The sequence below is a fragment of the Buteo buteo genome, chromosome 8, assembly GCF_964188355.1.
Source record: "Buteo buteo chromosome 8, bButBut1.hap1.1, whole genome shotgun sequence".
NCBI classification, from domain to species: domain Eukaryota; kingdom Metazoa; phylum Chordata; class Aves; order Accipitriformes; family Accipitridae; genus Buteo; species Buteo buteo.
The window spans coordinates 5796789-5810140 of NC_134178.1; the positions used below are offsets into that span (position 1 = coordinate 5796789).

The 13352-nt window shown below is 36.2% G+C and overlaps 1 protein-coding gene across 14 annotated transcripts in view; it reads right to left on the reverse strand.

Moving 5' to 3' along the window:
• DMD (dystrophin) overlaps positions 1-13352 on the reverse strand; it is a 1298312-nt gene that overhangs the window by 160588 nt on the left and 1124372 nt on the right. For all 14 annotated transcript variants that reach the window (XM_075033523.1, XM_075033524.1, XM_075033521.1 and 11 more), the window contains one exon: positions 7867-8013. In XM_075033523.1, the coding sequence (XP_074889624.1) occupies positions 7867-8013 (147 nt within the window). The remainder of the gene's footprint in view (positions 1-7866; positions 8014-13352) is intronic.

Sequence of the window (13352 nt, forward strand, 5' to 3'; positions counted from 1 at the left end):
CTAAAATGGCAAGAATACCTTACTTAGCTTAAAGTCTTACTGAAGCAAAAAGATTTAGAAAATACAGCACACAATACCACATAGCCTAAAGACTGTAAAAGCTTTCTGTAACCTGAAAGTAGACAGTCTGACATAAAAATATCTGCAGTGATATAATATGTAATCGATGTGTCGGACACAAAATGACTCAACAAAGAAAAAAAATTGGCTAACATTAACCTTTTGCACTGGAAATTTGCACATTATTTCTCTACCTTGGGGATTTTATCACTTTAAATTAAGTTTCTTCTAAAAAAATTCACAGGATTTCAGAAGGAGGGATTAGCAAAACTGGGGATTCTCCCCCTCTAAAAACCTTTAACAATACTTTGGCACTGGGACTTGGAGTCCAAGAGGTTTTATACTCCCTCCAAGGATATTAATTGAAGTTTCATTGAATTACAAGCCTCTGAAAATCGCATTAGAGAGCGCCTTTACAGGACAGCTCTTAAATTCTGTGAATGCTCTATCTGCGACAAACGTGTTCCAAATCCAAAGCAAACTTTGTACATCTGCTTTAACGTCGCTTCAAACCAAGCGGGCATGAATGGACAGACGATCTGTGTCAGCAGAGTATATCCCCCACAGGGTATGGAGCAGAACCAGAAATTGCTAAGACTCATCATCCTTCTGGTGTCAGCAGATAGCTGACAATGTATCCTACCCTACCCGACCCTACGCAATCCTGTCCTATTCTATTGCATTTTAAAATCTAACCCACGAATTATGAACTCTGACAGTTGATAACATTTTGGCGAGGAAAAGGACCCGTGATGTGGAAGTCAGGATTGGAGAATGACTTGTAATTGCAAGGTTCATCTTTGGTTTGTCCTTGTTTGCTTTCACTATTCTGACTGCTGCTGAGTTTGTGCACTTCCCAGCTTTTCACCCTCACAACTTCTTACCCTAACCCCCCTCCCCCAAATTTTTGTAATGAACAGCCTAAACAGAGTTGACTGGAATCAGGTCGCAGACCTAAAAAGATGTTGAAAAAAATCAGGCCATATTGTCTCAGTTTGGATAAGAAAAAAAATGAAGCTACCTGTCCAATTTTAGGATCCAAGGTAAAAATGCCCAACTCCCATACTCTACGCACCTTTGTAGGACTGAAACTCAGAGCTTTAATTCTCCAAATGTAATTTCCACTTTCCTTGTCAAAGGGACTTTTCAGAAATAATTTCAATTAATGTTTTTAAGATGCTCAGGTATTAGGGCTCATGAACATTAAAGAATATGAATAATTCCATCTTCAGTACAGTTTTAATGGTGGCTAGTAAATTAGTAAGTTAAAGAGCTATGAACTGAATGATTTAGCTAAAACTGCTTGACTAAAAAGCAATGGAACTAGTGGATGTTGGTTTCCAGTGACTACATTTTCAACAGTATCGTAACCTCAGTTTCCCCCAGTATCCTAAATATAGTCTGGTGTGACTCATATACATGTGCACTGCCAAATGTAATCTAGAACTGCTGACAGGTGGAAGTAAATTGCGCAAGGCTTATTTCATAAGGAAACAAGACTAACATATATCAATATGCCCATTCTCTTCATATCGTTTATCCATCAACCAGATAAATTGGAGCTCTTTCAGAATATTTTGTATATGCAAAGGTTGTACAACAGAGTGCTAAATTCAAGTGGCATGTGTAACATATATTCTTGCATTTGATAATTTTAAAGTGCTTTTCTTTGTACTTATAAACAACGTAAGTCAGTTTTTTTATAATCCCATATACCCATATGAGAAACAAAAAAATACATCAAAAGAAATCTATATAGGCATATTGAAACGAGAATATAAAGTAGGGCAAATTGCTGTTCTTCTGCATGGTTCTTCAAGACAAATCGTCATAGAGGACAAAATTCTGAAGTAAAGGAAGTCAAAAAAGGATAACAAAACTCTAAAAGGAATGTATCTTCTATAACCAAAAGTGACTAGCATTTACAGTTTCAACAAACTGAAATTCATCACACAGAACATCATAACTTTAACATTGTTTTATTAGTTTTCCTGCTGGCATGGCTGTTGATGATAACCATGCCCATTTATACTTACACACTTTCTTTCACTGACTGCCCTAAACATGCCACAAAGAACAATGAAGATGTCCTCCTAATTTAGGAAGGAATCCTTCCAATTTTTGACACACACTTCATTAGAAGAATTGAATCCCAATCCAGATAGCTGGCCTTCCTCCACTAGCTTACAGAAATAAATAAATGGGATCTCTAAAGAATGAATGACTGTAAAATGAATCTATATGTATATTTTTGTAGACAAACATTGAGCAAAACTGAGACTCAAGCTAACAGAAATGAAGAAAAACACATGGGCACATGACTTCTGAAGCCAACTGGCATAGCCAATTAAATAAATAAGAGACCATTAAAGAGCCATGACAACTGTGGTTTTGGCAGAAGTTCCAGTTCTCACAGAATATACAAAACAACATTTTAAATAAAGAGTCTGATGGGAAAATACAACTTCCAAAAAGGATCAAAATCTCCCTCTGCTGGGAAGATGAAATCTGCAACTACTAAAATAATTTCAAATTTCAAGGTTGAAAAGAACTATGGTTTTAGTAATGCTTTAGTTAGTGTAATTACAGATGAGCTAGAATTTTGGCTCCATATATTTAGAAAGTTATCTCCTGTTTTTGTCAGCTACTTAAAGATGATGTAAGTCAAAATATAGTTTAAAAAAAGGAAAAGCAAACAAACAGAAACAAATTAATTATTAAAAGTAATGAAACAACATAGTGGAAGGAGAAACTGCTAAGGTAATAGAAAGGTAATAATGCTCAAATATAAAAGTCTAACTGCCTTTTATATGGCAGATTCTTATATACATGACATTCTTTGTCTCCTGCGGAGGAAGAAACTTCTTTCTTGCTACTGTTGCATCATCTGCCAATCTATCCACTTTTAACATACCCCCAGTTTACACTCACTGTTTAATTTGAAATAAATACTTTTTCTTGTAAAATACTTTTTCTTGTAAGATACACATAAAGTTAAGGCAGATTTTCTGTTTAATTATATGACTACAGCTTTCTTGTGTGAGATTCCTATGCAGTAACAATTGGACAACTGATCTGTAAAGAACCAGAAAATGTTTTTCTTTTTCTTTTGGAAAAATGATATGAGAGACTATCCTTAATCACATTCAAATCTTAATTACATGGTTTAGACCTGAAGTGTACTTCCTGAAACCATCACCACGTTACGCATGTAGAAATAAAAAAAGGACCTGAGAATTTGATAAACTTGTGTCAATTCAACTGTGAGAGACCTGAAAAAACATGTCTTCTACATGTGTCTTTTTGTTGTTATTTTGCTTCTTTTCTGAGGATTTTTTTCTTGGAGAAGGCATGGAGGAGAGAAGGTGAAGTAAAATTGAAAAAAACCTAAACCTAAAAGCTACTATAATAGGTCAGTGATGATTTCAACAACAACTTTTGATGCAACTTATTTGCCCTGGTGCCCATCCCCTATCAAAAGTGGGGTGTGAGCTGAGGACTGCTGCCCAGAATGCCCTTGACTCAGCTTTTGAGAGATTCAATGGATCTGAACAAATATTTGAAAACATCTATCATTTATATTTGGTGGGACATTTACATATGGAGGCCAGCAAGACTCTGATGCATAGTCACAATTTCACATTGATTTCAGGAAAGGAGGGATTTCCTTTTTGGCTTTTATATTCTCAATGTTAGTTCCTCTGCGAACAGAGATAGTAAGATTCATTCGTATTTCTCACCAAAGACTGAAAGAACCAGCTAATATTTGTGAAGCACCCGGAAGATGCTGGTGTTTGAAATAATTCATTGCAGTGATATTTATTACAATAGTGTGCATTACACAGCTCAGTAAAGAGCCCGTCCTCAGCAGAATACAAATAAAACTACTGATGTAACTTTAGATAACTGCCTGCAGTGGTATTAAAACTCTGCTGTTTCTTCAAGCAGCTCTTGCAAGCAAAGAGTGCTGTTTGAGGACACAGAGTGATAGTTGTGGCTGGACCCTTTAACAAGAGGCAGTGTACTTCTGCGCCACACCAATCTTCAAATCCCCACGTGCTGGAGAGTCTTTGCTACTGGTTCAAGGTGAAGTGAGGAGTTAGGAACGATACTGAAATTAGGGCTAATGCTTCTTTACAGTCACGCTTTAGAGAGAGAGGGAAATCATAGAATCAGTTAGGTTGGAAAAAAACTTTAAGATCATCAAGTCCAACTGTAAATCTGTATATGTATCTATCTGTGTGTGTGTGTCTCTCTCTCTCTCTCCCTCTCTCTCTCTCTCTCTCTCTGCAGGGTATGGGCTGGTTTAGCTCTAGTCATTTTATGTGCTTCCTCCAGGTTGCTTAGTTTTACAAACTAGACAGGCTGGGCCCACTGTTAAGGACAGACGCCCACTCACAAATCGCCACAGTTCATTACAACTTGCTAAACTAAAAGCACTGAAATATAAATACCATGACAAAATCTCTTAAAAGATACATTTTTTTGGATAAGAGACAGTTCTTATTACATTTTTCAGCTTATTAGAGGTACAATTCTAAATAAGAGTAAATACAATTTGCCTTAAACCAAAAAAGTCTTTCTTGATGACTGAAGGCTATGTTCCCCATGGGATACTTGTAAATTCTTTTACATGTCAGAGGCTTTGCCTTTTGACCAGCACTACACCCACCTGATCTCTGACCAAAGTGAAGTGGATATAACTCCCACCCATCTGGTCTCCCTGGCTCCTCAAATGTCGACTGGAAGTAAGCAAGAGTTTGCAAGACATGATTTCCCCCAGGATGATCTCATTACATATACTGTTTGAAGCACACAGGATCTGAACATGAGAGCTTCTTGTGAAATTCATAACAAATAGCTCCCTGGAGAGATTTTATCTCCTTTCATGTTCAAGAAAAATGGAAAAATAAACAGCATATATTCCTCAAAACTACTCCTTTAAAGGCATGAAGCTAATTATTTTCACATTGCTTAAAATTCACAAATGATGATACATTTTTCAGTGACCGAGCTGAGTGCATTAGCTTTTGTTAATGGAATACACTTCCACACAGCACTTCAAAACTAGGGTTGGTTGAGTCTGTAATTGGCTGAGTGCTTTCCATACGTTTTTCTTCCAGTAATAGTCCAGTGTATATTGACCAAAATGGAACACAAAAAAGGTAAATTAATGGCAAACATGCTTTACTGCAGAAATATAAATGAAGTCCTTGGAAGATTCTGCAGCAATATTTGATACTATTCACTAATAGTACTAATCTCACTGTACAACCACTGTGCAATACCACAAATGACTGAATATGGTTGGCCTTATTCTTATGTTTGTAAAATGAATATAATATTAAATCTCTGTAAGATTTGGCTTAAAATGATACATTTCATCTTCTGATCTTATGGAAGTCCCAGTGTTAATAAAGCAACAAACAAGACATTATTTCATCCTCTACACAATGTTCTGCAACTTTCTCATAACACTAGAGTTCACTATTAATTCAGATCTGATAAACCTTATGTCCTTATGTACTTTTCCCACACATAACCAAGAATGGGGATCTTTCTGGCAAGCAATAGCACAGAATCCTGTTTTATGATTTTCTGCAGTGATATTTTCTAGGAAATGGGGTACATCGGTAAGAAATATTTTCCCCATTAGGAATATGACAAGGAAAGAGAGAGATCTAACCTTTGAGGGGAAAAAAGTGACAAGTAAACTAAGAAGCATTATAGCTGGAGAAAAAGGGAAGAACAACAACAACAAAAAAATCACAGAAATAAGGGAAGTAAGATGGGGAAAGGCAGAGAAGAGTAGGAACACAGAAGGAAATACTTTTTGAAAAAAGGAATAAATAGAAGCCAAAGAGAAAACATGGGTAGTGTAAAAGAAAGACACATGAAAATTCATAGAAGGCTGAAATCAATAGAAAAAATGATGGAAGGACTAAAGTATTAAGGAGATATTTTATGTGACATTAGTGTAGGAAAGGCAATTAGTCAAAAAAGAAAAAAAAAAGGCAGAATAAAAAAAAAATCCTAGCACTCAAACTGAAAACCAGAAACAAACAATAGGAACCTATCTTGGAAGTAGAATGGTTTTGCATGAAACAAAAATTATTTTTGCTTTTCCTATTGCGTTTCAGTTTTCTATGAATAGTATCACACTTAACTGGAGTGCTGGTCACACCCTAACACAGAACAGTATGTAATACTCTAAAAAGTGCCACGCAGGTGTGAGTGTCAATGTCCAGCAGACTTCATATGTAGAACAGCTGGACTAGACCATTGTCGTATGGCCCTTCCAACTGAACTATTCTATTTTATTCTATACTATCAAAAATGAGCTCTGTCTCTCAAAATGTCTCAAACTCTTCTCCATTTTAAGTAGAAAAATTATATTATAGGAACAGATGTGCTCTTCCTCCCAGGGGTCACGTCTTGGACTTTTGTACATGATAATCCTTCAAAGTTACTTATGTCTTTTCCCCTCAGGATATGTTTAAAAATCTACTGAGTGTTTTCACCTTGCTCTCCATATCTTCCAGATGACATTTAAGTAAATACAAAAAAAGACAGTAAACCATAATATTCCAATTAACTATCTGTTCTATCAGCTCTAACATCCCACTCTGACATACTGTCTCCAAGCATCTATCTAAATAGAAGATGAAACACTGTTTTCCAAATAATCCGGATTTGATAAATTGAGACAATAATTTACAATGAAAAGTGAATTGTTCGCAATGCTTCCTGTGCTCTGTGGAAAAAGAGCGTATTATCTTTGAAATGTGTGTGAATGTGTGATTTGCCCTATGTATTTTTAAACAGCGCAAAGTTGGACCTCTGTTTAATGCTTTCATGAATGATAACAAGAAAACATTTATCTCTGGCTTTCTCTCAGATTTGTATGACTTTTTCATATCCTAAGTGCTTTTAGTCTGAAAAATCTTCCCACTTTCCCTTATTTCCTGCTGAAGTAATGAAGTATATTTCAGTGAACCACTGAAACTTAGTTAACTAGTTTATTAGTGAAATAAGGTATTTTTCAATGAATCACGGCAAATTTGTTAACTCGATCAGCCTTTGTTTTTAAAAAAACTAACCAGATGTGATTTCTCTCATATATGGGATAAACATTTTGGCAATACTCATTTTGTCTTCCAGATTTTTTGGCTTTTCCAGCTCAACTTATAAAATCCCTGTCTGAACAGCTTTACTTGCAGTATCACGCCCTGCTAATTACCTGAATGAATGTAATGTTTGTAATGTTATAATTGGTTCTATAGGTGTGACTTTAAAGGTTCCACTGCACAGAATCATTAATCTGCCTATAAGGAATTTATTTAGAACTGCTGCTCCTGAAAATGATTTAAGCAATAGTAAAAGGAATGAAGCAGCAGAAGTAAACTGTCTTATGTGAATATTCCATATTCACCATAAAAATATCTGTAAGACATGGATAAGATAGTTAAAAGAAATTATCACACGATATATTTGCCAGGAAGAATTGCTAAATATTAATATTATAAGGTAAATAAACTATTAAGTATTTTAACTGTATGAGAACTTTAACCATGTGAAAAACTGGGTTACCTGATTTCTACTTGATAAAGTATTCAAAAGCATATGAAAATACAGTATCAGCTTTAACTCCTATTTTCTCATGGAGACACCATTACTGAAAGCCTGCTTCCTTTTTCATGCCTTACTACACCTTTGGTGCTATTCCACAGGGTAAAAATAAGCACACAGAAATAAAAAAATATTTACTTAAATGCAGCATAAAGAAAGAAGTCATAGGAAATGTACCTGTAGCACCTTCCACCTTGTGTTCAGGTCTTCCACACAGCTGAGATTGTACTGGGAGAGTTGAATATCAGAGGGAGCGAACCGGTGAGCGAGGTCATTGACTTGATGCACCTTTTCTTTAAGGGGTACAAGTTCTGCTCGATAAACCTGTGTGAATTAAATATAAATAAAGATAAGCACTAACTTAAAAAACTATTGGCTCTGCTACCAGCTGATCAGTAATGTAAAGGTATTCCATGTCAAGCTGAAAGGAAAGAGTGTACTGGTCACAATACAGTTAACAATCTTTCTATATAATTTTGTATGGACTTCAGGTCTCAAGGGTAAGGCCCAGCATTTCAGAAAGTGATACAAATTTGGATCCTTCATAGCAATTTTTGGCCAGTTAAGCCAAATCTCGAAGCAGCACACCCACTGGGATGTGCGCTGCAGAGCACGTTTCTCCCCCGCCTCGTCCTTTACGTGTGCGTAGCACGTGTTCCTCAGGGTGGACGGTAGTGATAAGTGCTGTTTAACACAGGAAAACAGGAAGACTGCTGTTCTCAAATACAACAAATGAAAAAAAAGAAGTAATGATAAAACTATTACAGACCTCACTAAGGCCATGATTTTACCCTGGGTATCTTGTGTGTTACAAATAAAAGGTTAGTAATGGGAAGTACAAAAATAATAAAAAAAACCCAACAACAAAACTTGTTGGTACAACTCCCAAACTGGCCTACATGACTCATATTTCAGAAAAAGTAAATCAATGTATCTTGTAAGATAACCTTTAAAACTATGCATAAGAACAGTCGAGCTAATAATTTCAGCCACATATGTGAAAACCAGAAGCTGCAAGTTACAAGTTTCTTGATTTTTGTTGTGGAAGGTAGCAAAGCTGAGCTATGTGAGCACGCGGAGCACAGCCAAACGAGACGTAAACAGCGCATGGCAATAATGGGATAAAACTGTGAGGCTATAATAGCACAGGAATGTATATAAGTTATAGAGGCTGTTGATATGTTTTGGAGGGCTTTAAGGACTCTGTTTAGCTGCTTAAAAGTAGTCCTTCATGATAAAGCAGAGCTCATAGCTTGCTTAATGCTTTTGCTTAACGCTGACCTATTTATTCTCTGACTGGAGGAATAAGAAGATTTGGAAAGCCCCAGAGCCAGTTTGAACAAGGAAAAGGAACATAGTAATCACTGGCCTAAAAAACAGGAAAGAGAAAGGAACCCACCTAGAGCTGAGAAAAAGGACCCGAGGAGAGGGAAGACGTCCCCAGACCCGAATATTACTGTTGGACCAGACTATGGTGTGAGGGGCAGGAACTTATATTGTAAGGGTATAATTGCCCAGGGATTTTCGTGTTTGGGGTTCCTCTCTGGAGGCACCCAGTTCGAGCTGTCGAAATTTGTGCATCATAGACAGAATAAATAACGCTTTTTGTTTTGAAGGCCTTGATTAGAGATTCTGCTTCGGGGGAACCTAGGGTCGAGCCGGAGGGAAGAAGCAGCGCCTGAGGGTGAGTGTGTGTGTGAGGAGTGGGAAGCATTTTTTATTGCCATATGATGTCTGCATACAAAGGCAGGATAATTTACTTGCTATATTAGTCTTGCTTTCTAGCTCCTTTCTCTCAGCATTTTTGATACAGACCACATGTGGTCTGCATCTCATTTTAGATCATCAAATAACCTGAGATTATTGCCTAGTAATCATTTCATCAACATGTGATGCAGTAAAGGTCAAAAAAAGCCCATCCACTGTCTCAGTGAATCTTAAGAGTAAATAGCATGAAGACATTCACAGACATTAGAATGCCATAAACTGCACTAAAGGTAAACATCATTGAAAAATTGTTCCTCAAATGTCTTTCAAAACCAGACTCGACTTCCACTAATTATGTTAAATTACCCTGCAACATAAGGAGTTAGACTGACTTAAGTGGCACTTATGTGCAGTGAATGATTGTAATGATAAATCTGTAAAATACCCGATCAGAAGCGATGTGCATTTTGTAAGGGAAAGCACAGAGAACAATGCAAGTGCCCTGATGTGAGAGAAGAGACATGCATCAAATTCATGCCGTATCAGTTGACTTCTCCATTTCACCAGTTTTATACCACTGGAACACAACTGACGTTACTGGAGAGTATACTGATTTAAAGTGTCATGTAGAGCAAGGTCTGCAATACAAAGAAAAGAGCTCACATGTTTGGTTTTATCCCACAGAGTTATACCTGTGCTTACCCTGATTATTTTAGTTAGTAATTGAATTCAGAGAACAAACAACATGCTTTGAAAACAGACATTTGTTCTTGTAAGGTAAAGGCCTCAAAGGCTGAAGAGATACATATACCATTGTGTGAACACTTCACTTGCAAATAGTTACTTCGCTGCTTTTTTCTGTGATCTGTTAGTCAGCTCGGTTCCTCCAGTGTTGCTTGGTCTCCAAGATGAGAGAACACCTCTCAGCTAGTGTTACTAAAACCCATGTTGTATATAAATATACAGGTGTATATATGTATAGATATTATTATCTATACATAGAACAAAATATAATAAAATTTTAAAATTATATATAATAAATATATCTATATAAAATAAAAAACACTGATAGAATAAATGCAAAGATTAATTCCCCCACTACAGTGCACTTTAATGCAGTTCCTGCATTAAACCAAGTTCATTTTCTATTCATCTGTATGGCAATACCATCAGGTTTTGATTGAAAATTTTGTTTCTTAGGCAAAGCACACAGGCCTAAGCTTATAAACCACTTGTTTTTAAATAGGTACTTAAGTATCTGTCTGATTTCAGGCCAATTATTTGCATCTGTAATGTTGACTTTAAAGTACTGGTCTCACTTGAAGATTGGCATGAGTGATTAGGTAAATCACACAATCTTTATACCTAAATTAAGGTGAAATAGAAGATCCTTCATAATTAGTCAACATGTTTTCTGACTGTAAGTTATTTTACAAAGCAGAAAGGCTAAGGCACAGAAGCAAGTCACAAGAAAAGAAAACAAATCATAGAAATACATATGGAAGTGAAAAATAAAACTTATCTTCTGCTCCCTCTTCAATCGGTGTCTTTATTAATTGCTTTTTCTGCTGCAAGGATACTGAATTTGCAGTGTTATGCTAATTTTCCAACATACAAAATACAATAGCTTTTTCACCATCTTTAAATTTGATATTCTGTATTCTATTATTACTAAGCCTGAATTTTTACTAGCATTTGTATTAGTTAGACAAATCAAAACATAAGAAACAGCAACCACAAAGAAAGAATGCTAGTCAATACACAGCTATCTAATTAATGCCAGTAAGCTTACAATTAAAAACTGTAGGCAGAAAAGAAAAAATTATCCATAGAAAGATTTGGCACATGACATCGTATGATTAAAAAGGTCAGCGACTATAAGGCTGTGTTAAGCAATAATTTACCACAACCAGTCCACCAGTCAGCATACATGAGTCTAGAGCTAGGTTTTTGGTTTAGAGTAAGTGAAATTCAATGCGAGTTCTTTTTTTTTTTTAACAAGTGTTCAAACAAGTTTAATAAATAGTAATAATTTCTGTGTCTTCAATGGTACTTGTCATTTGTAGAAGCAGAAACTTAGAATTTCTACTTGATTGTGATTTTCATCAGTATGATTTAAATGTTCTATAGAAATATTTATACTTTTAATAGTCAGTTTGTATAGTATAACACTGATTCATTTTTCTATTTTTTTCCTTCTGCATAAAAAATACTATACATATCACAAGCTTATATCAGAAAAATTTAGAGGACTATATTGCTGGTAATTTAAAAACAAATATACATGGTGAGTAGTGTACCACTACCACAAGGAGACCTATTTGAACCAATTAAATTGCTTGGGTTGTAAATGACTTCTCAGTGTGAACAGTGATAGGAGAAACAGCCCCAAATTATCTTCATTATAACTGTCCTTACGCAAGAAAGAATTTCAATGGTATGTGATACTGCAGGTGGTAGATTGGATTTTAAATGATCCGTACAGTCCTGCTAGAAAATATTTTAAAACGCCTTGGAAAATTAGCAAGAAGTCTAGAAGACACATACCACAGACACCCTAACCAGCCCAATATTAAAAGTCTAGAACATAATCAGTCAGATGAAAAGCTCATCTTGCCCAGTGCCTTGTCTGGTAGTAGCCAATTAATTGACTGCTCAGGGAAGAAGGTAAGGGGAAGCATCAGCTTCCCTGCTCCTTGGTGTACTCTTCCAGCTCAGCAATTTGCGTCTCCAAGGTTCTGGAGCCAGAAGCTGTATTTCTATGTCAATCAGATCTTGATGGATTCGTCTTCCATGAAATTATCTACTGGAGTTTTGAATTAACATAGGCTTTTATTATCCAAAATACCCTATGGTAAGTTCAATATGTAGGCTGAAGAAGCACCCCTTTTTTTTGCTTTTTTTAAACCTATGACTTGAGACTGTCTCTAATTCTTAGCTCAGGAGAGACAGTGATCAACCATTCCTAACAGACTTCCTTTGTGCCGTTGCAGATTCCACAAACCCTCCATTGTATTTTTTCCTTCTTCCGTGTTTAAGATACAAAGACCAAGACATATTTGATTAAATATAGGTATCTATAAGGCATTTAATCTAAGCAAGTCACGACATGGTCCCTTTATATTCAATAGCTAATCAAAACCAGGAGTTGAACATAACGTAAAGTTTTACTGTAGGATTGCATGAATCACATTATGAATTCCAACTGAAATGAGCAGATTTTCACTGGCTGTATTGGGAGCCTAGGCAACTAGCTCACATGCAGACAGCTACCCGGCAGGTGTGAAATCACACAAGACAAACCCCACTCCTACTCCACTTATTCTGTCTTTGTATACCTTTTATCTAATCTGCTGTAATCTTTTCTAGATTGGGGATCCAAAACATGGCCTACAATATACATGATATGGGTACAACAGGGCCTTACACCACGGCATCATGATATTTTCTGCTTTTTCAGTAAATCCTAGCATTTCATTTGGCTTTCTGAACGGTCCTGAGCAGACGACTGTCTGTTACAATTCCACAATCTCTTTCGTGAGTGCTAAAGGAATGCTTTAAAGGGCTAAAGGAGAGCTCATTACTGTGCACATAAAGTTGGGATAGCTTTTCCCACATGCTTTGCTTGAGATTTATCAGCACTCAATTTCATCTGCCATCACTTTGCTGCCAGTCAGTACTGTGAGGTTTTTCTACAGCTGTCTGCAATCTGTTCTCATCTTAAGTACTTTGAATAGGTTTGTATCATCAACAAGATCTGCCACTGCATTATTAATTTTCCTTTCCAGCTCATTTATGTACATGCTGGACAGAGTAGACCTTCTGAAGCACTAACAATTGTCTCACTCTTTGGGAAAACTGACCTCTGCCTTTTGTTTTCCATCTTTTACAGGAAATAACCAGATAATTGCTTATTTATCCACATGAAGACCTTCTCCGTTATCTCACAGGAACTA